This window comes from Lepisosteus oculatus, chromosome 2 (genome assembly GCF_040954835.1).
Source record: "Lepisosteus oculatus isolate fLepOcu1 chromosome 2, fLepOcu1.hap2, whole genome shotgun sequence".
Taxonomy (NCBI): domain Eukaryota; kingdom Metazoa; phylum Chordata; class Actinopteri; order Semionotiformes; family Lepisosteidae; genus Lepisosteus; species Lepisosteus oculatus.
The window spans coordinates 17,212,737-17,239,841 of NC_090697.1; the positions used below are offsets into that span (position 1 = coordinate 17,212,737).

The 27,105-nt window shown below is 38.8% G+C and overlaps 1 protein-coding gene across 2 annotated transcripts in view; it reads left to right on the forward strand.

The window, feature by feature from the left end:
• The window catches only part of snx17 (sorting nexin 17), a 47,862-nt gene that overhangs the window by 6,467 nt on the left and 14,290 nt on the right, over window positions 1-27,105 (forward strand). For both annotated transcript variants that reach the window (XM_015352581.2, XM_006626081.3), the window contains exons 2-6: window positions 15,227-15,301; window positions 18,969-19,086; window positions 21,269-21,333; window positions 23,640-23,750; window positions 25,495-25,585. In XM_015352581.2, the coding sequence (XP_015208067.1) occupies window positions 15,227-15,301; window positions 18,969-19,086; window positions 21,269-21,333; window positions 23,640-23,750; window positions 25,495-25,585 (460 nt within the window). The remainder of the gene's footprint in view (window positions 1-15,226; window positions 15,302-18,968; window positions 19,087-21,268; window positions 21,334-23,639; window positions 23,751-25,494; window positions 25,586-27,105) is intronic.

The following is a 27,105-nucleotide window of genomic DNA, read 5'->3' on the forward strand; positions in this document are numbered from 1 at the left end:
AGTGGCTTCTGGGAAAATGGGTCCTGGTGTGGGTGTGTGCATGTTTGTGTCTGCGAGTGCCCTGTGATGGACTGGCGTCTCATCCAGGGCGTACCCTGCATTGTGCTCGTTGCGTGCTGGAATAGGCTTTGGCTCTCCCACAAACGCTGATTTGGACGACATGGTTAGAGAACGGGTGGGAAGATGGAAATCTCAAGGTTGTTGAGGTTGACCACTGTGGTGTTCGGTGTTATGTTCCCAGTTTAACATTAAGCACTTCTGCTGCATGTTGAGCTTGACTCATCTTAATACACTCTGTAGAGCACATGGAAAGTCTATCCTCTTCTGTGTGAAGTTCCTCTTCCTCTTAACATTAAAAGTTATGTAGTTCTAGGTGGTGACTGCAGGATTTGTTTAGACATTATACATCTTACTTTTATAGAGATTGGCTGAGGCTGTTTTTTACAGCAGAATGCATATTTGAAAGCCCTAAAGCACAGTATGTTTCATCATCATGATTCTGCCTCTAATCTGGAACGAAAAACTAGCTTTAGTGTTTTGAAAACAATAGCAAACGGTCGCTGGAGAGAGATTCTGTTTTGTGCGTATGACTGCTTCAAGAGAGTCCTTTCTTCTGACGTGAAACGAGTACTGAAAGTCAAGTGGGCTTGTGTGCATACCATTTTGAACAGAGAGAAAAACAAGTGTGAAGTCCAGAATAATAAAATGCCATTGTCACGTGTGCTCCAAATATGGCAGTGCAGCTGTAGTGAATGTCAGTAAAGAGGTCTGTACGTTTTTTAAGGATTTAAATAAAAGTTTTAATTTGACTTATATAGTGAATGAAGGTTCAGGCACAATAATATTTAAAAAGGATTCTGATTACTGTTCCATGTATATTTTTTTAGCACAATGTTCCTTTAGAATGACCTTTGTTTTCAGTTGTGCTACAAGTCTAGCTATGAAACAAAGCAAGCTACATTTCACTGAATAGTGCATCCACTGAGTGTATTGTCTTTACAATCCCTGAACACCTCTTTATCCTCTTCTACATTTCAGGAAGTTCAATATTCTGTTCAGTTTAATATTACTGCGCTGAAGGTGCAGACATCCATTCATTTTCTAGCTGATTTATCCAATTCAGGGTGCAGGGGAGCCAGAGCAGATCTGGGCAAGCCATAGGCACAAGGCATGGTGCACCCTGGACAGTACACCTGTCCATCACAGGGCACACATTGACATATTCATGTACACTCAGGGCTAATTTCCTTACATACAAATTAACCTACCTGTACGTCTTTGGATTGTGGGAGGAAACCACAGCACATAGACAAAATCCACATGATTTCGGAAGATGGGGAGAACATACAGTATAAGGTCTTTGCAAACAGCACCCCAGATCTGGAATTGACCCGTGGCCCAAGCGCTGTGAGGCAGCAAAGCTAACCACTGCAACACCATGGTGCCCTTTGGTGCAAACATCATGGAGCTGTATAACAATTCTTATTTTATTAAAAAATCTTTAATTTATCTGGCATTATTAAAGGTTATTTTACTAGGGCCCTGTCATGAACTCTTGCTGCTGTAAATACACAAGTCTGTGGTGTCTGGCATATTTTTAAGGTGGAAAGTACCTTTCATCATGTCACTAAAGCCATTAGGGACATACTAATATGAATAACCATATAGCCTAGGATCTCATACAGAGAGTGCATGTCTATTTTTGTTATTTTATTCAGGGAAAAAAAAATGTTTTTCAGTTTTGAGTTGCTCATTTCAAATTGCTATTTACTTTTGGATTACCCTTTGTTACATAGAATTACCACTTTGTAGCTAGATCTCATCGGCTCTCCAAGCTAAGCAAGGCTTCCGGTGAGTCCTGGGAAGGGGGACCTCCAGAGAAAGCTTTAAAAGCTTGAGAGCTTCGTTATTGTGGTAAGGACAGCTGGTCACATCAGTTAGGCACCCTGTAGAAGTGGTGAAGTACTCTGCTGTACGTAAAAAGCTTTGGGATGAAACATAGCAAGTCTCATCATGATATTGCTGATAATAAAGAGAGTCATAAATCAACTCTGACTGTATACAAATTGAAACTCATCATTTTCCCACTAAGATGAAACCCAATTTATTACCCTGCATTTAGAATAGATGGCTGCCAGTGTGGTTGTATTGACAAATTAGTTTTTTCATGTCAATAATTCAGACTGCCAGAAGTGCAATGAAAGTATGCTATCAACAGATTTATTTCAAGTGTTGTTAATGAGATAACGGAGTTCATCATGTCTTTATTGTACAGCAGCAGCGAATTCGCCATCTTGACTTTCCCAGTTTGACGGCAAGTTAATTTCTGATCATCACTGCGAATTGCAGAATTCTCTCTATAGAATCCAGCACTAGTACAATTTATTAATCAGGGGGAGTATCTACTGGAAAAGAAACTTCAGAGCTGTTTTCAGTTCATTTTGTACTTCATCACAAACTTATATTTTTTTTTTCTAAAACGATGATCTATCTTTAATGATAAGTGGGTATTGAGTAGAATACAAAAGTACATTTCACTGAGAATTAAATAGGATTATCCTGTTATTGCATAAACTGTCCAAAGTGTACCCAAGGCATTGCAACAGTACAAAGTATGCCTCATTAAAAAGAGGTGGTTATTCACACACTTGTGCTGAAGGACTGCAGCACTTTAATCAATGTCCAGCTTAGATGATAATGTCTTGCTGATGCACCTGTCACAATGCAGCAGATGATTAATTGATTTAAATGTGTGTTTTATTTTTAATAATCAGAAATATGTTGCAAATGCTCATCTATGCACTGATCTTTTCTTGTTCACCTCCTTCCATAACAGTGCATTGAGTGTTGATCCCAATGGAGATTTATGAATGCCGTGCACATGGCTACCAAGGGATGCTTATGATATTGAGAGAGTGCATGTGAAAATGAATTTTACATTAATTGGAAGCCTTTTAAATTAGGATGGACTGAGGCTGTAAAAAGACTCAGTATTGCAGACTCCTATTAGTGCTTGTTTTCAGCACTATGATCCACAAGAAACACTGGGAAGCACTACTGAATACTAACAGCTGAATTCTGCTTCTGTATTCTACCTTGCATTGATTACTAAAACCGTAAAAAGAGTTGATTACTGAAGGCTTGTCTGTTTTTTTTGCTTAACAGCTTTTTTAGTGTTCAGCAAAAGCAACATTGTTTCCCAGCTTTTTTTTTCCCCACGAAGCAGTTTCTACCATAGTTACTCACAGACTGAACTCTCACAAACTGTATGTTGTAAAATGTCCTGGAACAGCACAGTGCTGTCTGGTAGACACATTTATAGCAACAATTTATTTTTAATAAAAGTGGTTGACAAAAAACACATATGCCGAATGGCAACACCTTTAGCTTTGAGAAGGAAGGAACCGATGTAAGCTGAAAATGTAATTACAGTCTCATGCTGTTTATTGGGTATTAACAATGGCAAATCGTGGCTGAGGTCTGTCTGATTCAAACTGCTGCTTTTAGCTCTTTGTTGAAGGAAAGGTTGTAATCTTGCCTGATCTGGAGAGCAAACATGTGGATGACCCAAGCTGTGGGACTGTGTGTACTGTACCTTAAAACTGGGCGGACAGCCCACAAAATGTGCAAGCTAGCACAAAGGTTTAGTGAAAACGTGGCCTGCATTCTTGTGCCGGAATTCCTTTATAGACAGACTCTTTAAAACACTTCCTCAAAGCTTAGGAACTGCTTCTTCCTGTCTTTATGTATAGCTAACATAACAAAAACGACTACATTGGTTTGCTGACACTGTAATATTAAGTTATTGTCTTTTTCTATAGAGTGGCCACTATTAATTGTCATTTAGCAGGGGCGTTCTTTATTGCCTAAGAAATTCCACACAGACTTTTCTACTTTAATAAAAGTAGATGCATCTAAGTGCATATAATCTTACCACTTGTTTTTCCTCTAAGTTTAACGTGGCAGCTTAATAGCAAATAACTTCTGTGAGCATTCAGGCTGCCACCAAGGAGCTAAAGTAGTTGTGCTTGTCATATTTGCTGTCATGGATTAGGTGAAATGCACAGAAGCATTTCCGTAGTTCGTGGTACAGCTGTAGTCTGCAGTTAAGAAAACTGTCTGGATCAGATGACAGTGTTCATTTTGGAACAGCCCTCCTGGCTATTCTTTTACTCTGTCATTTTTTCCTACCATTGAAGTCGTCACTTGAGGCTACATTATGTTGAAAACTTGGTAAAGTATCAGCATGTACTTTCAATGAGTCTGCAGTTTCTAATTATAGACTTTTTGAGCTGAATCAAAACAGTTTCTGCTTAGATGCTGATTAACAGACTCTTGATGAATTTTACTGCAAAAGTATTATATTTTAATTTTTATTAAAGATGACTCTTTCAGCTGCTTGTTTCAAATATCTTTTTCTCTAAAATGGTGTGTCATGTAACAACATTACAATTACAACATTTTTGGAATTCCCAAATTGAATCATTTAGACATACATACACGAACACAGTTAATCATTATGTCACTATCTTTTCCATAGGCCTCATAATCATAATCGGGCAGTCAAAATATTTCGGCCTAGCAGCTACAGGCCAGCTACAGTTTAGTTAGGGTTCATCAGTTCAGTGCAGCCATGTCTTGCCTATTTGTTTTTGCTACTTTGTGTGCTTTTTAAAGCTCTTCTGTGTACAGTACGCAAGAGTGTGTTTGTGATTACGATTGTGTAAAGCAAGCTCAGAGACTGCACAAGGGGGTAAACAAAAATAGTCCTTGCTTCCTTGCTAATAGTGAGATTGGTAACAAAAAAAAAGAAGAAAAGGGGGACTGGAATATGCTGAATTCAAAGTGATCGTGATTTGTTTAGGATAAGTAGCAGTAGCCGTGACCTTCAGTCCAGGTCCTGGAGAGTTTTCTAGGTCTGAAGTACCTATAGAATTAGTAGATGCTGTTACGTTAGTTCAGTTTAGGTTGAAATGCACTGATTTCGTTGTTTAAATGAGCTGCAGAGAATTGTTTCAGACATACTGACCTCCAGGCCTGGAAATGAAGACCACAGTTCAGTAGTGAAATATGGCCAAAAATATTGTAATAGAAGCCGGTGAGAATTAAATAAGCCTCATTTTTGCATGGGTATGTTTTTTTTTAGAGGACATTTTACTTTGTGTTATATCATCAAGCTAAATTTTTAGTTATCTATTTATATTACTTTAAAAAGACAATTATGACGCCTTGCTGGAAACTAGTGGGGATTGTCAGAACTGTGTGCTTTTTTATTCTCCAGTGTTCAAAAATACTGCTTGATAATGTGCCTCCCAATAGAGTAGAGTGATAATACTGTATGATTTTAGTGTGTGGTCATTACATTACAAATTGGTACAAATACCGAAGGAAAGCCCCCATGAATCCTGTAAAGTTACTGTTTATATTTACAATTCATGATTTTGAGCAATAAGCAAATAGTAAATCAGTGCCCAATGCCAAAATCTATGTGTTTGTTTACTTGTATTCAGAGTGATGAAGCAGAACTTCACAGTTCACAATGAATTACCCAACTCAGATTTATAGGTAGTACTTTCTGCTTGTCAGAAATAAGGCCAGAAGCACTCTGTTTCCCATTTGGACATGCTCTGTTATCAGGGCGGTAGTCATAACCACACAAAGTGTCATTATTCCTGAATCCTGTGGTCCAGAGCATCAGCTGGACATGAATTTCATTAATACTGGTTGTGTGTATTAAGGTTGATTTAAATATGATGTGGAAAGTCATTGTGGGCATGGAGCTGGATTAACTATAATAATTCTGCATACTGTTCTCGAGGTTATTCAGTGCGAACGTGGTCTTAGATTCTGCGTTATTTAAAATGGGGAACACTGATCAAACCTTGAATTATATTTTGGTATTGTCAGATCAGTATTTTATCACAATTGGATGATGACTGCTCATTAGAAACTAGTATTGTGTCGTTAAAGAATTATCTGCAAATTGTAGACTTGTGGTTCCCAACCAGTTCTCAAAGTTCACACCAGCTTACCTTACAACATCCCTTTTGCCTTCAGTCTTTCTGATAAGATATTCTGATAAGAAGTGCAGAGTAACCTTCAGAAACAGCATGTACCCTTTTTTCTCTGTCTCATAATATATTGTCTGCTCTTCCTGTGTTTTAATTTGAAATAAGTATCACTTCTCCTTAGAGTACTATTGCACTTCTCGAGTTTAGCTATTGTTCTTTTTAATAACATGTTTCAAATGGCAAAGTGAGCAGATGTTAAAGTCCCCCACATTAGATAGGCATTTTCTGTTTTGTTCATGGTATTGTATCAAAATCCTGTTACAGTCTTTTGTATATCTATTAAAGAAACAATCTGTCCTGTACTGGATAAAGAACAAGTTTAGTTGAAGTTGAACAGCAGAAAGTATTCATTTAATTTCTATTATCTCTGTTTATGTTGCCTTAAAAGGATCTACAGCACACAGGTTCTATCAGTGAATATAGTTTTTCTGTGTGCTCCAAATGTTCATTTCCATTATGTTGCTTGGTAGATCTCAAGATGAAATTTTACTCTTTGTCAAAGTTGGCAAACATCTGTTCTCTTCTACCTTAAGTAGAGAAGTGAGAAGAATTTCCAATTAACTTAACTAAAACTGTAACATTTTGAGTGTTCTCACTCTGTGGTTTGCAGATCATTCTTTTCTTTTGAAGGGTTTGTTACATTTCATATTCATTATCATAATTTACTCATATTTCTTCTGGCTGCTACACCTCTATCCTGTATTCTGATATACCTTACCAGAGTCTTCATGGCAGATTGCTGCTGCAGTTAAAGCTTTTCCTTACTGCATAGTCAAGGTCGTTTTCTGAATGATAGAAGTTAGCTCTTTTATCACCCACGCAGTTTTACAGTCATCAGGGACCAAGTCTTGCATTAAACTCCTAATTCTCAAGACGTGTCCTTGAAGCAAACGATCACACACAGGCTTCCAGACTAAAAAAAACAACAGAGGAGGCTCTATAAACTTGAATGCTTTTCCCGCTGTTTTGTGTTTCTGGAGCAGCTCTGCTGCTAAATGCTTTTTCACACAGTTCTCCTCGTTGCTCGAAATGGGAGCTCCATGGAATAATGCTGCTAACTTGAAATGTATTCTTTTTAAATTCTTAATGGTACAGGTTTTAGATACCAAAAAATAACAAGAAAAGGTACAATTGGCTAAACAGAATCATAAGTTGCAGAAGGGCTTAAATATGTCTTTTATTTAAGTGCTTTGTGAATGTTAAGTGTCAAGTCGGTTCTTTTGGAAGATTCTGTATTCTTCAAGATCTCAAGAATGTTGTTGCATCAAGGTTTTCTCATAAATCTAATTTAGCAGAAACTGCTACATGTTTTTGTTTTTGCTTTTGGAAGATAAGATCAAGCCTGATGACCTCAGTCCAAGCTGCAGGTCTGTCTAAGTTTGTAACCTGTAATGTCTTTCAATGGATAAAAATTTAGGCAAACCTGGGCCAAATTCTTCGGCATTAAATACTGTTCTGTATTAATTAGTAGTATTAAACACGGTGCGGAATATTTTTTACATAACTGGCTTCTGGAAGGCTTGGCCCTGGTGTGAGTGTGTGCAGGTCTGTGTCTGAGTTTTCCCTGGACTGACATCCCTTCTAGGATACATACATCCTGCCTTTCACCCGTTTCTGGTCAGAATGGCTCCTACTCCCCTGTGACCCTAAATTGAGTGAAGTGGTTAGATAAACGTTGGATATTGAGGTAGATGGCTAATTATGATGAATTTTTGTATACATTGAATTCAGAACAGTGAAGGCGAGACGGCAACCAGCCTGCCTTCATTTTGGAAAAGTTTGCTTTTTCAGGCAAAGCAAAATCTATAGAGCCCTCCGAGTGCAGAAAGAGAACAGGATATGCACAGCTCAGTGCAAGATGTATTGTGCTTGTTAGTAAAACCCTTAGTATTGTTGGGTGATTCAATATTCAGTTCAATCTTGCTCTAAAATAGGCTGATTTGACTCACTATTTGCTGATGTATTCTCAAAGCATGTGGACCAGGCTATTTCATACCATTTAATGTATGTGTTTTAATTAGAACTGGGCATCCAGTGGAATGCTAGGCAACAGAAGGAAACAGTTTGGTATAGGATGACATGCCATGATAATAAATCGAGTGTGTTTAGTTTTTATTAGTAGTGTATAGAATCTGAAACAGGAAGTTCAAAAAAGTCTTTTTTGCAAGTAAACAGACCATAAACTGGTGCCCCTTTTTATTTCTCTTTAAACCTTGTGAAGAGTCAGTTCTCATCCTTTGATGAGTAAAGTTTAAAATAACTATAGGCAGTGTTAAAACAATGTGTGTCTGAGTGGCTTCATTTAAACAGATGAGTTTGTTAATGGATTCAGGACTTCCAAATAATAATATTCTCTTGTCAAGCATCGCCATGTGTTGCTGGAAGTGCTTGATGTGATCTATCCGTTCATTTTCCAGACGCTTCTTTCAATTAAGGGTCACTGGGGAGCTGGAGCCTACCCCGGCAGGTGACCGGTGCAGGGTGGGGTACACCTGGATAGGATGCCAATCTGTTGAAGTGCAGACAGCAACATGCACACACTCAACCGGGGCTAATTTTCCCAGAAGCCAAATAACCTACCACTGTCTTTGGACAGAAGCAAACGGAGGGAAAACCATACGAAATCTATAAAGACAGCACCTCAGGTCTGGATTTGCCCCAGCACTGCGAGGCATCACTGCTAACCACTGTGCCACTGTGTTGCCGCTTAATGTGGTACGGAAAGGTCGCTTGCAGGCTCAGAGCATAAACAGTGAACCCCTCTGTGTTAAAAAAACAACAACAAACAGTTTGTCTAGGTTTCAAAAGGGTGATGTCACTTCTGTAACAGGCTCAGGCAACTCAGTCCTGCTTTGCACATATGGTACGCTGGGTAGCCTTTCAGTTGGTGGTTGCAGCACAGGCCTAGAGCTGATCTCTAGAGGAGCTGGGTTCCATCACCCAGGCAACCAGATTCAATAATGGCCACTGCAGACTGCTTGTTCACAAATATGCAAGAGGGGACACAAGCATCATCGGTTTTCCTCAGTTCAGTCTTACTGTTTAGATATAGTTATAAAATGATACAAATTTAGCAATTACTGTCTTAGTTTCAATGCGTCATCTTGAAAGGCATGCAGTGCGTGTGTTGCATACATAGACAGCATGCTCCCCAGTTCCTTCCCTTCTGTTTTGTACTGTTGAATAGCACTTTTAAACCTTTGCATTTGATACTGCACAGCGTAGCTAAATGTTTTATTGTTTTTTTATGTATCCTATAAATCTTGATATAAGCAGAACACAACTCCCTGCAGTATGTTTTCAGTAGTATTGATTAATCCTTTTGTTAATAAACTGAACAAATGTTTAATCTGATACAATTCCCGGGAATGCAATAGGCTTCTGCTGTTATGCACACATACTCCACAATAATTACAAACTTAAACTGTAGTTCACTTGGTGACTGTACTTTCCTACAGTGCTTTTTTGTTGCTCAGCATTTCTTTTACGATTAAAGGGGATCAGTCTTTGGGGAGAAGTGAGGTTTATTTTTACAGTACACCAAGTATGAAAAAATAAATTCTCTTGTGGCTAACAAACCACATGTCTGGGAATTTTGAGAATCAAATTATTTGGTTTCCTGTGGTTTTTTTTTGTCCTAGCTTCTGTTGCATTACAAACCTGCTAGAAATATTGAATTAAAATTCAAAGATAAAAGCTTTCATTGTTGTGTCTTAAAGACATCATGACCAAAGACTAAAATGTGCTGCCTAACTGGCATACATGACTCCTCAGATTTTAAACATAAGGACTAGCTAATTTCTTCTACTAATTACTACTGGAACCGTGGATCTCATTCAGCTGTTTCTTGAAAGAATCTAGGGTATTGGCTTCAAAAAAATAATCATAGAAAATAATGTACTTTGTTCCAGGCACGTATATACCTCTGTAAAAATTGGAGCATCCTCCCCTTCCTCTTATATGCACTTCACCTTTTTTGTCAATTTCTGTTCCAAATGCAATTTACCTTTGTCAGTACCCCTGATTTTGGATACTTGGTTTTGTCCATGCGGGTATCCTCAGTATCCTACGTGTAATCTAGATTCATACAGTAGCGTGCTGGTTTTCAAGAGAATTTGGAGAGGGGTGTTTCTCCCACCTCTACCATGTCATGGGCCACTGGCCTTCAACTCAAGTCCTAGAGAGCCGCAGTCTAGGAGGTTTTATTCGATTTAATCAATTAAATTAAATCTAAAGGCTTCAAGTAATTACATTGTGATCAGTCATGCAGGTGATGTTTTAAATTAGTTTACAGATCGATTAAGACTAAAACCTAAATACCTTTTAGCCACTGAAGACTGTCATTCTTAATGGAACAAATTACTAGATTTGAGTAAATTGATCAGTAATTTAAAAGTTTTTCCCAACTTGAGAAAGACTGACTTCAGCGGAGGGTATAGACCAAATGCCAACTAGACTCTTTAGTTGTAGGAAAGGTTGACTGATCAGTGTGCAGTCATGCTTTTTTCTTGTTTCATTTTTATATTTGTAGGGTAGTATTGTTTATATGCTCCTACCCATTCTGATCCTTTGATAGCAAAGACTGCTTCCTGTAAGGCAGAATGTGTTTTTCAAGGAGATTTAAGATGGTTAAAATCTGGAAATCCCTGAAGTATGGAAGTGGTGTTATGGTGGTACTTTATTTTGCTTTTTAAATTTGTCTGTGATTTTCACTTTAGTTACCCTGTTGGTCAAATCTGCTGACTACAAATGTTAATTAACATGATGAATTTTCTCATGTTGTGATTAAACAATAAAATGTCACTATAATATTGTACATTTTGTGATAATGTTGTACATTTCTTGCACTTAAAAGTGGTTTCTGTTGATGTGTAATAAATGTCCAATTATTTATAAAACTTATATCTTGCATGGACAAAAAGGCTCTGGTGGTTTCTGTTAGAGCCTACATTTCTGTTACCTTCAGAAAGCGTTTTCCATCTGCCCTGTCACAGTTCTGTTCAAATTATAAACTAGTTTTCTTTCAGTCATATCTTCCTTTGGACCCACCCAGATCTTTTCAGTTACAAATTTAGATCAGTTGGCTGCACTGATGAGTCAGACGCTTTCTTTTCCTCTTTTTAAAACCATTCTTTTGAAACTCCATAAGAGCCTATGATCATGGTATATAGTTCACCCACAGATTTATGTTTCACTATATTAGTTTCTGTTACAAATAGGTTTCTTGCTCTTAATAATAATAATAATAATAATAATAATAATAATATTATAAGTGTAAGCAATTATTATCATTATCTAGTGCTTTTCTGGACACTCCACTTAAAGTGCTTTACAGATAAAAGGGACTGCCCTCCACCACCAATGTGCAGCATCCAGCAGGATGATGCGACGGCAGCCATAGTGCAACAGAACGATCATCACACATCACACATAATTAAGCCAATTCATAGATGGGGATTATTAGGAGGCCATGATTGGTAAGGGCCAATGGGAAATTTGGCCAGGACGCCGGGGTTACACCCCTACTCTTTTCGAGAAATGCAATGGGATTTTTAATGACCACAGAGAGTCAGGACCTCGGTTTTACATCCAAAGGACGGCGCCTCTTTACAGTATACTGTCCCCGTCACTATACTGGGGCATTAGGACCCACATGGACTGTGGGGTGAGCTCCCCCTGCTGGCCCCACTCACACCTCTTCCAGCAGCGACCTTAGTGTTTCCCAGGAGATCTCCCATCCAGGTACTGACCAGGCTCACACCTGCTGAGATTCAGTGGGTCGCCAGTTGTGAGTTGCAGGGTGATATGGCTGCTTGCCTTGCACCATGCATGAGATATTAAATGTGGCAGCTTTTTTGTTCATATATGCTGAATAGACAAAACATTAGGAACATCTTGCTAATATTGCATTGCACCCTCTTTTGCCATCAGAACAGCCTCAGTTCATCAGGGCGTGGACTCAACAAAGTGTAGAAAGCATTTCACAGGGCTGCTGGCACATGCTGAATCCAGTGCTTCCCACAGTTGAGTTGGGTTGGCTGGTAGTGGACCTCTACTCCATCTCATTCCACACATGTTCAATTGGACTAAGATCTGGTGACAGGGAAGACCGCTGCATTAAGATGGTCATATTCGTAGAACCATTCCTAGATAATCTCAGCATTATGCTGCTGAGAACATCCATTTGAAGATGGATACAATGCTGCCATGAAGGGACGCACCTGATTGGCAATGATGTTCAGCTGGCCTGTGGTATTCAAACGTTGCTCCACTTTTATCACGGGGTGCAATGTGTGCCATGAAAACACACCACCACCAGCCTGCAGTGTTGACACCTGGCATGATGGATGCATGGACCCATGTGGTTTTCTCCATAACCTAGAGTCCTCCTATCAGCGTGAAACAGCAGGAACCGGGATTCATCAGATCAGGCAATGTTTTTCCAATCCTCCAGTGTCCAATGTTTTTGTTTCAAATACCTCAGAAGTATTGGCAAACTCAATCCAGTGAACTTCAGAATAAAGGGTGAAGCACAAACCAGAAATCACAAGTGGAAACTGTTATGGACCTGCTTTTAAAACCACTAAGTGAAGGCACTTTATGCAAGAGTTGTGGGAGTATGGAATAAGCTGTGCAACCATGTTGAAACCCTGGCTTTTTTGGCAGAATGGTTAGCTGAGAACTAACGGTAATAGAAACTGAACTTGATAAAAGGACTGAATGGCCTCCTTTTGTTTGTAGCCTTTGATATTTTCTTAAACAACTGTAGCGTCAATTTAGCTTCGGAAATCTTAAACTCTGAAATATTCTAGGAAAATAAAAACGCTGATGAGGAAATACTGTTTCCATTCCTTTTAAAATCATGCTGCTGTACATCATGTCTATGATTTTTGGCAGATCTGCAACACAAACAGTTGTTCTATTAAACATTAGTTGGGGTCGTTGTTTTCCTTTCACAACCTTCAGGAGAGAACACTGCAGGAACTGCAGGAAATCCAAATCAGATTAAGGTCTTGGTAAGCAGCTGTGATCCAGAAAGTACACACAAGCTGAAGACCTTGGGAAGTTGTTTTAGTATGAAGGCAGATAGCTTTTCATCATTGTACATGAATGTAATGAGTAAGCTGATATTTATTTGGTATTTTTCAGAAGAAGAATTTGCCTTGTTCATGTTTGCAAAAACATTTTCTTCTCAAGTGCATAAACATACAACAGAGAAGGATGTCTGCACTGAAAGCTTAAGTATGTAGTGTCAATGCACAGAAGTCCTGATGCGTCGTGTGCTTCATGGCCATTGCATGAGAATCATGAGTTTTGAAAATGGTATTGTGGTACAACTTAAAGTATTGTACAATCTCACCTTTCAGAGCAAACTAGCTGTCACACATTGGCTGTATGTACAGTACTGTGTCGCAAGCTGCCTGATGTTTAAGTGTACAGTAATTGTATGCTGTGCACCACTGTAGGCGATGACCAGTTCAAACGTGTCTGAGCCAGCTGTGTACTCTTCTTATGTTATTTTTGTTTCTTCACTCTCCTGTTATTTAGCATTTCTCTGGATTTTCCTTCAAGATAACATAGATTGCTCATTTTAAAGATTGTCAAAACTGTACCAGGCTGTGCTTCTCAGGCTCCAATTTGCTTTTCTTTCTCTCGGTAGTTGAACAACAGTGAGCTCTGTAATAGCCTCGGCAGCTGTATGTCGTTAACCGGTTTTCAATGTGAAAGCTGGAACCGCGGCCAAAGCTGAAAGTTTCATTCTGCACCTGGAAACCTTCTCCCTCATTTACATTCAGCCCACAGCACTTTACTTGTTAGGCTCAGAGTGTTTTGCAGATAGTTCGGGATTGTGAAATGCTACAGGACAGAAAGTAATGCAAGGTCATGACATATTATAGCTCTTTTCTTGATGTGCTGCGAGTGCGGAATGTGCACTTGGCCAGATCACGTCATTATAACAATTTCTCTTTAATTATTTCACGTTTAAACCTTGAATCCCACTTTTCATCAAGTTCCTGTCTTTTACATTACAGATACCTAGAGCATTTTGTCACATAAAACACAGTACACCAGGATTGCTAAAAGGAGCTCACGCAGGAAGTTCTAAAACATACAGCCCAGTGTTTTAGAAATACAGTTTAATGGGTCAACAAAGCAGAAAAAAATGTCGATTGGTAATTGGAAGTTTTGTGCAGCATTTAGACCTATCGAATCAGTGTTACCCCTTTGGAATCTTGGAAGATGCTGATCATCTTAGACTATCGTAGAGGTTATTTGTGTTAAAAATGCCTGATGCATTCGCAACATTGTTCATTCTTGGACTTAGTGGTGAACCCGTGCTCAGTCATCAGTAACCAGAGGCACACATTTCGCTGAATTGCAGTGTTCATGAGCTTGACAGATGTTATCCTGCTTAAAACAGCAGAGAATGTTTTTGCACTGGTTGCATTTGAGTGCCATGCAGCCGTGCTCTGCTTCCATGGTTTTAGTTACTGGTCAAATCCTGAACAATATCTACAGAAGTTCTGCTATGAACAGAACAACTGACATATGTACTATATATCCTGGTTCTAGTCTAATCCTCTTATAAGCTGAAAAAGTGACCAAGATTATTCAGTAAATATTAAGAGTCTGCAAAGTGTCATTTACGAACGTAGGCAAAGGGTAGTTCTGTTACTTTCAAGTTCATGATAGGAATTCTGAAAGAAGATGACTGTGGGTTAATATGTATCAACCATGTGTAAGGTTTTGCACATTTTGAGAGTGGGGAAAAATACAGAGCAGTAATGACATGTCTGCACCCCTCCATTAATTAAGCTATTAAACTATTTAGAGGATAATTTCATTTTACAAAGTGAGCTATTTTTGATCTTTTCAGTATGGAATTGATTGCTCCCTGTGTTGTCTGATCTGTCTAGTTTATATAATCGTGATGAGAGTTAAGAGTTTGATGTACATTCTTCATCAAGTGCCCCAGTTTGTGCCCTTAGTAGGCAACTCTGTAAAATCATCTGCAGACAATGGGCTTTGTCATTTGTCAGGGCTTGAAAAGTGAAGTGAAGAGAAAAGTGAAGTGAAGCTAACCACGAAACGTCTCTCTCTTATTTCATTCTTCAGCAGAGACCTCACTGCTCTTCTCTGTTTCTCTTTTGCAGGCGTACAATATCCACGTGAATGGTGTGCTTCATTGTCGGGTCAGGTACAGCCAGCTGCTGGGGTTGCATGAACAGGTAAAAAAGAAGCATTACAAACATGCCTGCATTCACTTGTTCATCCTAGGTGTCCAGGATATTGTTGATTTGCATGCCTTATTGGCTATATCCATCGTCTGTAAATGTTTAGAAGAGCTTTTCCAAATGACCGAACTCTGTATCACATCCTCCCTTGAATGCTAAAATATTCTTGTGCAGCTTAATTCCAACAGCAGCATTTTGGCTGTATGCTTACTAGCCATGTTCTTGGGTACACCAGGACTCTGTTTGTGGGATCCTAATCTGTACAGTCCACAGAACAGATGTAGGCAACTCTATTCTTGCAGTGGTACAGAAGTGTCTCCTGGTTTCCATTTCCCATTTGATTTTATTCGTATGATTGAGCTAGTTATTTGGATTAGAAATTGAATTGCAAGTCTTTGCAGTTTCTAGTCCGTTACTAATCAAGATGAACCTGCAAAACTGAGCTGCCTAGATGGGCCAGGCTCCTCCATTGTTGAAGAACAAATAATAAAAAAAAATTAAAAATGTAGCACAAGCATTATCCCTTGTAATCTGTCCAAAATTCGTACATCTTTCTTGAATGAATAAAAGTATAAAGTCAACTTTTCTGTCAAGGAGAAATGAATCACTTTTTTGACACCGCACCTAGTTTTCCAGTTTACGTTTAGCTCCTTCACTTATCACACTTCTACAATAGTCTGCCCCAGTCTGTAGTTAACTGATTTATTTGTATACATGTAGTTGTATCCTCATGTAACCTCATTGTAACTTGGTTTCAGGGAAAACCTTTCTTTATAGTCACGCCTTGCACTTTCTATTTCTTCTCTCTCCAACATTTTCATAATTTGTCCTCCTTTGTATTTTAAACATTTATCTGATATTGCATCATCCTTGTAAATATGATGTTTATAAAGTTGAACTGGCATAATGGGTAATCTATATTGTGAAAACTGGAGCATGCACTCCATTCCTGCCCTCCAAAGTTGCTGAGTCTGACCTAGTCATTCCATAGCAAAATACAGTTTGATGGTTCAGCAACACCTCCAACATCGGATGTGGTGTTAAGCAAGGCTGTATGCTTATGCTAAATCTTTTTTTTTTTTAGGGAAATAAGATTAAGCATAAGCATAGAAGGGGATTTTCTTCTGCATTAAGTTTAAGTATGCTTTCAGTGGTTGCTCAAAGAGAGCTTTATAGAGATGCCCCTATAAAGAGCTACATGCCAAGATCACATGAGATCTGATGTTAAGCTGAATAAGATGGCTGTCCTGAAGTTCAAGAGGAAAACCGGAGGCATCCTGACTAGAAAATATTCCTATTTGCTAAACCTTCTGCACTAGTTAAAAACATAGAAGCTCTAATTCAAAATACCATAAACTGAATAGTCTGTGCACAGTTCTCACTTGCTGGGAAAGGACAAGGGGTGGTTTTTCAGCCTTGCCATGCATCATGTATCAGTATCATCCTGGATTATCTCTGTTGAAGTGGTGCAGACGATCTGCCTTTTGGGTACAGTTCAGGTCAGCAGTTTGTTACAGAACAGAAATCTCTACCTTCTTTGGCTAGTTAACCAAACAAGCCTGGAACAGCAGGGTTCTTACCTTCAGGAGAAAGATTCTGATCTACCAGGTGGGTCCCATTTACACCCTAGTGTATGTTACTCAGATATGGGCAACATAAAGTAATCTAGAGAAGAAACTAAATATCTTTCTTTGATGCTCTCCGAGGATAATGTGGCAGGATGAGGTCATCAGCCAGGCAGACATCTCAAGCCTCCTCACCCTCGGATGTAGGGTGTGATGTGCTTCTGGGAACCAAAATCAGTGGCCTAACTTCCTGCTTTAACTCAGTCATGCAAAAATTTGTTGTGGTTACAAATCAGAAATGCTGCTGTGCATCGGGCATTGTTGTGGGGGAAGGTCGTATCAACATGACACGGAGCTTAGAAATGACAATGCTTGAGCGAGACCTGTTCCAAGTGCTAAGAAGGGAATAAAAATTGTCGGTCTTAGTTTCTGATGCAATGTGCCTTGGATGGTTTCATTTCATTGAAATTAATACTGAACTGTAATTGTAGATCATGTTACAGATACAGATCATTGTAGACACAAATCATGGTCACATTTAGTTAATTCAGCACCCTGTCTGGAGTGTCGTCATTATCCCACATGATAGCTTTTGTTTGTATACCTTATTTCAGTGCTTCCCAAGGCATACTTACTGCATAAAAGCCTTATATGAGAGCTACAATCTTTTAAATCTTGTTGAACTATCTGAAGATTACCTTTGAATAAACGTAAACAAATAATTCTTCATAAATACAAAACATTATGTACAATTATATAGATAATTCTCACTTTGCTGGCATTTTTTTTCTGCAGAAGAATTGAAGAGGTCATAGAGTCTTAATTCAATCATGAGACTTAAATTGTGCAGTATTGGTTTGCAAGAATACAGCAAATCAGAATTATGGGACTTCTAAATTAATTCTGGGAAATAAATCTGTATGGCCTTTTGGGCCTAGTTGAAATCCTTCAGAGGACAAAGAAATACCTAAAAACCAAATGGTGGGCATGTGAAAAAAATTTGGGCTGCAGGGGCCCGAATTACAGAATGAATTTGGTTGTCTTGCATCCATCGAGTTCATTTTGTTACTGCTTTATCCAATACATGGTCCCAAGGGAACCGGAGCCCATCTCAGCAAGCAAAGGGTATAAGGCAGGATTCGCCCTTGATGGGACACCAGTCCAATGCAAGGCAGATGCACACACACTCACACCAAGGCCAGTTTTTTCCAGAAGGCAATAACCTACCGGTATTTTTTTGGACTGTGGGGGGAAGCCAGTGCCCCCAAAAGAAACCTACGCAAATGCAGTGCTGACCACTGCATCACCTTGCCTTTTATCATTAGTAGAGCCGTTTTGCATCATGAAATGAGTCAAGGTTAAGCCCTGTTAAATAATGACTTGGCCATGACAATGGCCACCTGTCCATTTCTGCCTGAAGTCAATTGTCTGTTTTTTTTTTTATTGAAAGCTGGTTCAAGATGGTTGAATGCAAGGTAGGGCAGTGCGGCGCTGAGATACATTGACATCAGCGTTCTGAAGAGGCGGATAGTAGACATTTCTTCTACCATTATTACAACTACTCTGACCTGACAATTGAGCCAATTGTCACGAACAGCACAGTTTTAGGTCAGTTGCTGCATTGGCCAAGCCATCCACAATTTCCCCCAGCCCATTTTACAGACTGCTTTTTGTTTACCACTGTGTCCAGGTGGTGTGGGATGATATAGGGAAACACTTGCCTCAGCTTGCACATCCACCAACTCGTATACAGATATGAGTTGCTGTAATGGAATTCAGGCACTGAATCATCATTTTCAGACAGCCGTTGATTCTAGAATTGGCCAGACTATGTGTACTGTAATTTTGTATTTGTATGTACTGTTATAGTATGTAGAGTAATATTGATTACTGTAGTCAATACTGTAATTCTGTCCACTGCTTAAGGTCTATGGAATCACTCTTGAGTGGTGTCTAGAACTCTTTGTTTCCATGAATGCAGAGCTGCTGTCCAGCCTTTATTTCCACATACAGCGTGTAAGTGCTTAATGTCTGAAAGAGTTGAATATGGAAACAGTGGCCAACTAAAATTGTTTATTTACCTTTTTTTTTTTCAGTTACGAAAAGAGTATGGGAACAACGTCATCCCTGCTTTCCCGCCCAAAAAAATTTTCACACTTACACCAGCGGAAGTTGAACAACGAAGGGAGCAGTTGGAGAAATACATGCAGGCTGGTGAGTGATGAGAATACCTTTCATCGGCATACATGAAATGACAGCTGGGGCACACGGTTTAATTTTGTTTAAAAAAACGAAAAACACCTGAAAAGTACAGTAAGGTCTCTGTATTTGCGACGGTATGGTGCAGAGCTTTTTAAACCCCTTACGAAAGTTGACATTTGAAAATAGCCCCGAGGCTTATAATACCCCTATTTTTGAATACCCCATAAGTCTTTTAACAGAATAAGGGTGCAAATGCCATAAAAGGTATGAAACTATCCAAGTAAATGTAATTTCACATTTCTCATAATTATATCGAATTTATAAAGAAAACATTAATCTCAAACTTAACCTAAATCCACAACACCAAAGTGGTGGTGATGATGATGATGATTGATGTACAATACTAAGTAGTGGTGAAATACAAGCACTTCCTGATGGTCCTCTTTCTTTGGACACAGTGGTGGTCACTGGGATCGAAGTCGAATGAAGCAGACCGCATAACGAGGCTAGTGGCAGAACTGCAGGGAAGGGCGCAGGCTGCAGTGTATCTGCAGGCTGTCACAGCGACAAAGTGGGCGGCTCTGTCCGAGAACATCATGATTCGCAGCTGCTTTGTTTTCTGTTGTAGTTCCTTATGCTTATCGTGGTATGGAGCAAAGCCTGGTCGATCTGCCAAGCAATCTTGAGACTCCAGTCCAGTTCACAAGGATCGTATTGTGAATTTTTCCTTCAGTAGTTTTACATATCGCAACACTTCTGTAAACTTGGAAATACTAGCTTGCTGTATTTTGTAGTAGAAAGACCACTCCGTCATAGATAAAGCCAAAGTAAGAGAAACCGCTTGAAACCAGATGGAACGAGAACTAAAGTTGTTGGCACAGCAGATATGGTGAAGTAAGAGCACTGAGTATTGAGAATTTTAATCTAATTATACAGCTAATGCTTATTTATAATCCAGCTCATTTAACATGTTAGCTGCCGGTATAGTACAAGTCTCATTCATTTAATTCCTTGTTGCTTTTAAGATGAAGACGTTGATCTGCTGCAGCGATTCTGCATGAGAATTGTCAGAATGAAACTTGGGGCATTCTTTGTTTCTTTAGTTGCCTTCTTACTGTTTGAGAGAGGGAGTGCAGCACATTCAGTAGCAACACTGGTTTATTTCAGCAGGTTCAGTGATGCATAGGTAAACTATTCTCTCATTAGAGGCTGTGCATCTTTTGAATCCAATGTAGGTGGCCACAGCACCGCAGTGTTGAACTGTGCTGTGATCTTATGTGCTTGGCTCTGTGTGAGATGTAGGGTGGAGGAGTAACAAGTGCTGCTTTTTGTCACAATCTCTAGTCTTCATCCTGAATGTTTTAAGTGTTTTACCCTCCAGTAATTTACCTAGGAAGACTGGCTTACATTTTGAGTTAGTCATAGCATGAACCCATTTGTTTTACTTCAGCTTACTCCAATGAAAATCTTTAATCTAAAGATATTCAGCATTTTATATATATATATGGTTGTTAAGGTTTTGACAAAATTAAAGTTATCTAGTTGGAACAATGGTATAAAAAAAGAGTTGGAAGGTATTGAGGTATCTTCTTCTATCCAAACTACCAGCAGTCCTGGACTCCCTTTCCTGAGTTAACATTTGGACCAGTATCTAATGTAATTACAGTCAGTGAAACTACGGCAACATCTATAAATCTAAATTATAACCGCATATTAATGTTAGGACCTTTAACCAAATTTCACATTTAACTTTCTTGATATTTATATGTTTACTTGATATACACTTCTGTGTAAAATCAATGGTGTATAGTTTTTTGTATCACTGTTTTTAAAAGCCATACATAAGTGATATTTAATAAAATCATAAAATCCATGTACTGTATATTCTATTTTTAACAAATATGAAGTGGCTCTAATAGTGTTGGACTCTTCCACGTGATATTAAATTACAATGTATGGTGATGGTAAATTTGTAGTAAAATGTCTTACCATAGAAGGATACACTCCCTGTCAGTTTAGGGAGAGATTATAGAACTGGTTCATTTTTCTAAAATCTGGTGTTTTTGAGATTTTATTCTTTTGTAGTTCTGTCAAGCTTTGTTTGTGATTTCACAAAAGAAGAGAAGGAGAGACAAGACTGTGCTGGCCTTTTGTTTGCACTTTCATGTTATTATCTCTGTTCATGTCCCTTTAGTGCGACAGGACCCAGGGCTTGGAGCCAGTGAAACATTCAACAGCTTCCTGAGAAAAGCACAGCAGGTTAGTTTGTTATTCACTTCTTATCGATGTTGCTGATGCAGAGATAAAACACTGCTGGCTTTGGTCAGGGTTGCCTGTTCAAACGGGTATGGTCTGTTTCCCACCTACTTCTGTTTCAGAACTTTGCGATGGCTCGTTTTCTGCAGGGCTTTGACAGTCCTGCCCGTCTGTGTAACTGTCCATCCCGGTGGTTGGTTTTTCAAAATAATGAAAAGATTTAGGATTGTCTGTTGAGATAAAACTGTGAGTTATTTTTTACCTCTTAAATAGCATTAATATAGCCTAGCATATAAAATATAAAATGTCGCCCTTTTTTATCTACCAAAGGATTTTACATCGGTAGTTCTCACAGCGGCGTATGATCTGCCACAGGCAAATATCCCAAAGGCATTGGACGAATTACGTGGACAACTAAACAGACATGGGAACCCGCACCCCGAGGGCACATTTATTATAGTGGGTGATTTCAACCAATTGCAATTTCCCTCACGGGATCAATAAAGTATCTATCAGTGGTGCAAACTTGGAAGAAAAACAATGCCTAACTTACATCAGCATATTAACTGCCTGGTGTGCGGAAAAAAAACACGCTGGATAATGTTTTTACTCCCCTTCAGGATGGTTACAAAGCCCTTCCCTGACCTTTTAGCAGATCTGATCATATTTCTGTTCTGTTACTTCCTCCCTACAAGCAGAAGCTAAAACAAAGGCCCGCGATAAAAACTATTCAGTGTTGGTCGGATGAATCGGATTCTGTATTACGTCACTGTTTTGCCACCACTGACTGGCAGATCTTCCGTGAGGCTGCCGAAAATAATATTAATCTTTATGCGGATTATGTTACCGGCTACACCAATTCATGTATTAAAGACGTGGTCCCAAGGTCCCAAAATCAAAAACGTGGGTCAATGGCAAAATACGCACTAAGCTCAAAGCTAAGACAGCTTTTAACTCTGGCAACATGGATAGGTATAAAAAATCCAGATATGAGTTTATAGAAAAGCTATCAAAATAGCTAAATATAACTATAGAGTGACGGCTGCAACACCTGGAATATGTGCAATGGGTTACAGACTATAAAGTGCCACTCGGCTATATCAAACAACAATCTGCCTTTCTTCCTGATGAGCTCAATTGATTGTATCTAGAGCGGATGTGTGTTAAGTTTTTCAAAAGACTTCTGGCCCTGATGCTATCCTTGGCTGTGTTCTGAAGGCATGTGCAGGCCAGTTGGCAGATGTCTTTATGGATATATTTAATCTTTCTCTTGCTCAGTCCACAGTTCCCTCCAACTTTAGGAAAACCACCATTGTCCTAAGAAACCTAGAATTAGTTGCTTGGATGACTACCACCCTGTTGCACTCACATCAGTCATTATGAAGTGCTTTGAGTGGTTGGTCAAAGCACTCATCATCTGCTCACTGCCTGACACCCTTGACCCACTGCAATTTGCAAATTGCCAGAACAGGTCAACAGAAGATGCTATTGCCACTGCCCTCTCACACCTGGATAAGAAAGGAAAATATATGAGCATGCTGTTTGTTGATTACAGTTCAACATTTAACACCATAGTGCTCTCAAAGCTTGTCATCAAGCTCCAGGACCTGAACACCTCCCTCTGTAATTGGATCCTGGATTTCCTGATGGGACGTCCGCAGGTGGTGAGGGTGGGCACCAACATATCCTCTACCCTGACTCTAAACACTGGAGCCCCCCAAGTTTGTGTGCTTAGCCCTCTCCTATACTCCTTATTTACCCATGATTTTGTCGCCAGGCATAACTCAAATTCAAGTTATAACTCAAGTTATAGATTTTTTTTGTGTCGTACAGAGCTTCTTAAAAACATTTAAAGGTCCCCAAACCCCTCCAGTTCAGTGGTTCATGGAAATTGTGATATGGATCCCAGATCATGAGTTTCACTGCTGTTGAATAGGACTTCTGGTCTGGAACATAAAAGTTAATAAATTGTAAACCCAGAAGCTAATGGCATGAAGCTTCTCCCTCCTGCCAAAGAAAATTATATCATTAAAGGGGGGAGGGGGGGAGTTGCAATTTTGTTAATGGTTAATCTTCCAGGCATGTATTGGTGTTTACATGCAGTTAAGCCAAATCTGAAGAGGTCTGCGACACTGTTTAACTTTATTCCATTTTTTCTAAACTCTGTTCTCTAGTTCCCTGGTCTGCACTCACAGAGGGTAAGAGCATGTGAGCCTTTGAGTGCATAAAAAGAGGAAGTTCCTTAGCCTTAGCCTCTCTGCTGCATTCATCTGCAGTGCTGACTTCTGCCTTTGTGTCTCATCCCTCAGGAAACCCAGCAGATTCCCACTGAGGAGGTTCACCTAGAAGTGTACCTCTCCAATGGGCAGAAGGTCAAAGTCAGCATACTGACATCAGATCAGACAGAGGATGTCCTAGAGGTAACTTTTATCTGCAGCACAACCTTAATAAATACAGGGACGTTTTATCTGGAGTCTGCACTATATGAAGTAATAAAACAAAATCTTAATCTCCACCTTAATATTTCATTCTTTAGTATGTGTTCCATACTGTTTACAATAAATTACTGCAATGCCTGTAATGGATCATGTCTTGAAGGAGCTGAGCTCCTTTTGTTCCAGAAAACATTATCCGAATCTGATCCATTCAAGATGTTGGGTATTAAAATTGAAGATTTTGATATTGAAATAAGAAGAACCCCTTTGTTGCACGGATCACTGCTAAAATTGTTTTATTGGAAATAGAACTCTCAGGCCTGTACTGTAAGATGCTTCTTTATTAGACTAATGATTTTGTAGTGTTTGAGCCCTATGGGAATATACTAACCAGCGTTGGGAACAGCTGCAGCGGATTAGTCCCGGGAGGAAGAGGAGGAGAAGGAGATGGCAAGGAGTGTTTGCTGGGCTCCAGCTGGATTTCAGGATCGGAGTTGTGATTCGCAGCACGTCTGCCTCTGCTCACAGCCGTCATCTCTAATTTCTGCACTCAACACTTTGAGCATCTGTTCACAGATGTGTACTTAGAACAGGCTGTGGAAATTGGGGGGGGGGGCAGCTGGGGGGTGAAAGGCTTTTAATCATGGCTTTACGCTGCCTAGCTGGGGAACAGGAGAATAGACGAAAATCTGTTACTAGCTTGTTACTTATACTTTCTTTTGCAAAATGTCTGAGTGATGGTAGATGGTGGAGTGTGAATTGTGTTTCAGTCAACCTTGCTGAAATTCTTGGTGCAAAAACATGAACCTATATGTTTTTATATTAAAAATTAAGCTACATTTTAATTTACGATATCATAAAATCATCCAGTGTGAGTGTCTAAATTTACAGTAGCAAGTCTCATTCAGAACGAATAATCTGTTTAAGTCATTTCATGAATGGTTGTTTTCAAGGTATGGCTGTTTTGTTATTGAAAAATCAAGGCTTTAAATCTAAGTTCTGGGCCTTGATCAGATTTTTTCTGTATAGACAGAAGAATAACTGAAACAAAAACAAATATTTTCTTTATTAAACGTTATATTACCATAAGTAAACATTTTAGTAATCTAAAGTTGATTAAATTCATAGAGAATCCCAGTTTCAGCCTTGGGAATCTGATCTTCAGACCGCAGATGTCTTTTGTGTTAGCCTGTGTGAATACTGTATGTCACTTCTGCACTGACTGAAAATAATATGAAGGACTTCCTTATTTGCAATGTATAAACATGAATGCAAATACGAAAAGCTAGTGGGTTTCTTCCTACAGTCCAAACATATACTGGTAGGTGAATTGGCTTCTGGGAAAATTGGCCCTGGTGTGAGTGGTCTGTGTGTGTCCTGTGATGGACTGTTCCTGTCCAGGGTGTACCATGACTTCTGCCTGTTGCTTGCTGGGATAGGCTCCTGCTGCCGAGACCCTGAATTGGAAGAAGCAGTTAGAAAACGAGTGGATGGATTTTTATCATTCAAAAGTGAAAGTCTTCTGTATCTGCTATAATCTGGACCTACAATAGATTATATATCTACGTGTAAAAGGTCAGCATGTTGCACAGATTGCATTCCAGCAATATAGAACTGCACATTTTAGTGTCCTGCCTCCATCATGAAACTAGTTCATTGTTTTAGTTTATAGGGAATAACATGGTAATCTAAAGCTCTTAATAATTGATTTTCCACATGTATTTTGCAGGCTGTAGCATCAAAGTTAGATCTTCCCGATGACCTAGTTGGGTATTTCAGCCTTTTTCTTATCCGAGAGGGGAAGGATGGAGGTTGTACATGTGAGTACAAAATTTTCCATTTTATTGTAACATTTCAATTTGAACTAGATAAGTGAGATGTGCATTTGAAAACTTGCTGGTGATCTTGGCTGATTGTATTGAATTTTTCTTTTATCAGTTATCCAGTTTTTCTCCCCCATTAACGTTCCCAAATTCTCTTCTTAACCTGTTCTAGTAGAGACCAGGAGGCATCAGCCAAGTCTAAACATATCAATGTATAACCTTGTTCCTACATTTTCTGGGATACTTGGGCGAATTATTGCGTAATAATTGAAATTGTCAGTGATACTGGTTCTTCAGTCATTCTAACTGGCATTGTGATTTAAGTGTAATTTTAGAATTTGATATACAGGGCTGCAAAATAGTGATACATTTAATCTTTTAGTTTAGTTCCAGCTAGAGTAAATTGCTGTTTTCAGATTAAGAACAAATTGCTCAACAGTGCAGTTAAATAATTTTGTAAGTATGAATCAGTTATTCAGTAGTACTTGTCTTACATTTGCTGCTACAATTGTTCATCTTATTCTGCTGCTTTTTTTCTTAAGCCATTTGTAAGAGCTGACCCAAACATTCGATTTTTTTAAGGCATTTTACTTAAACCTTTTTTTATAATTAAATTGAAATAACTGATGTTGTGTACCTTACACAGGGTGAATTTAATAGGCTTATGATATTTGAGCATACTTTTTAGAAAAGGAAAACAAAACATTAGCATTATTTTATATATGTAGCATACAGATTATTAAGTAATAAAGCAGCACTAAACATAACATGGTGTAATAGATTTTAATCCTTTACATTATATTATTTTTTTAAAGCGGTTTCACATAAAATTATATCATTAGAAATGGAACACATAAAACACTATAGTGGAACAGCACAGTTAAACTATCACATGCTCATTTAAGTTGGCAGGCATTTGCAGAAATGGTGAAATGCCTGTGTGGTCTATAACCTGCTATGCCAGTTACTGCACAAACACCTGATTAATACAATGAACTGTTTATATATAATCCCTGAAACCTAAAAAAAATTGAAAGCTTTGAACCATTAATCACCACATTTAGGAATTTGAGATATGCAACTTGATGTTTAAGGAGCGTTTGTTGTTTTATTGTGTAAATGGCTACTGGTCTTGTAAGAAGTTCTAAAAAAAACTAACAATCTAGAAATTAAACTAAATAGAACTTTTATGGAATAAAAAGTAAAATGTTTTGACTTTTTTGCTTGCATAACAGACTGAGATTCCTACCTGTGATTATTGCTGCTTTCTCTAAAATAATTAGCTGTAGATGTCAAGCAATGGGAATTGGTGAATTAACAAACTCCTGCTTCTGCTAAAATATCTTTATGACATGAACCAAGGCATTAAGTCATACTGGAGGCATGAGCATAGCACTGAGGGAATATAACCTTTTTTATTCTACCATGAGCAATAGACTGACTTCTGCCTTGATACAGTATGTAATATGTTTTAGAACTTGAATTGCCAGGGAATGCAGGCTTATTATAATATTTTT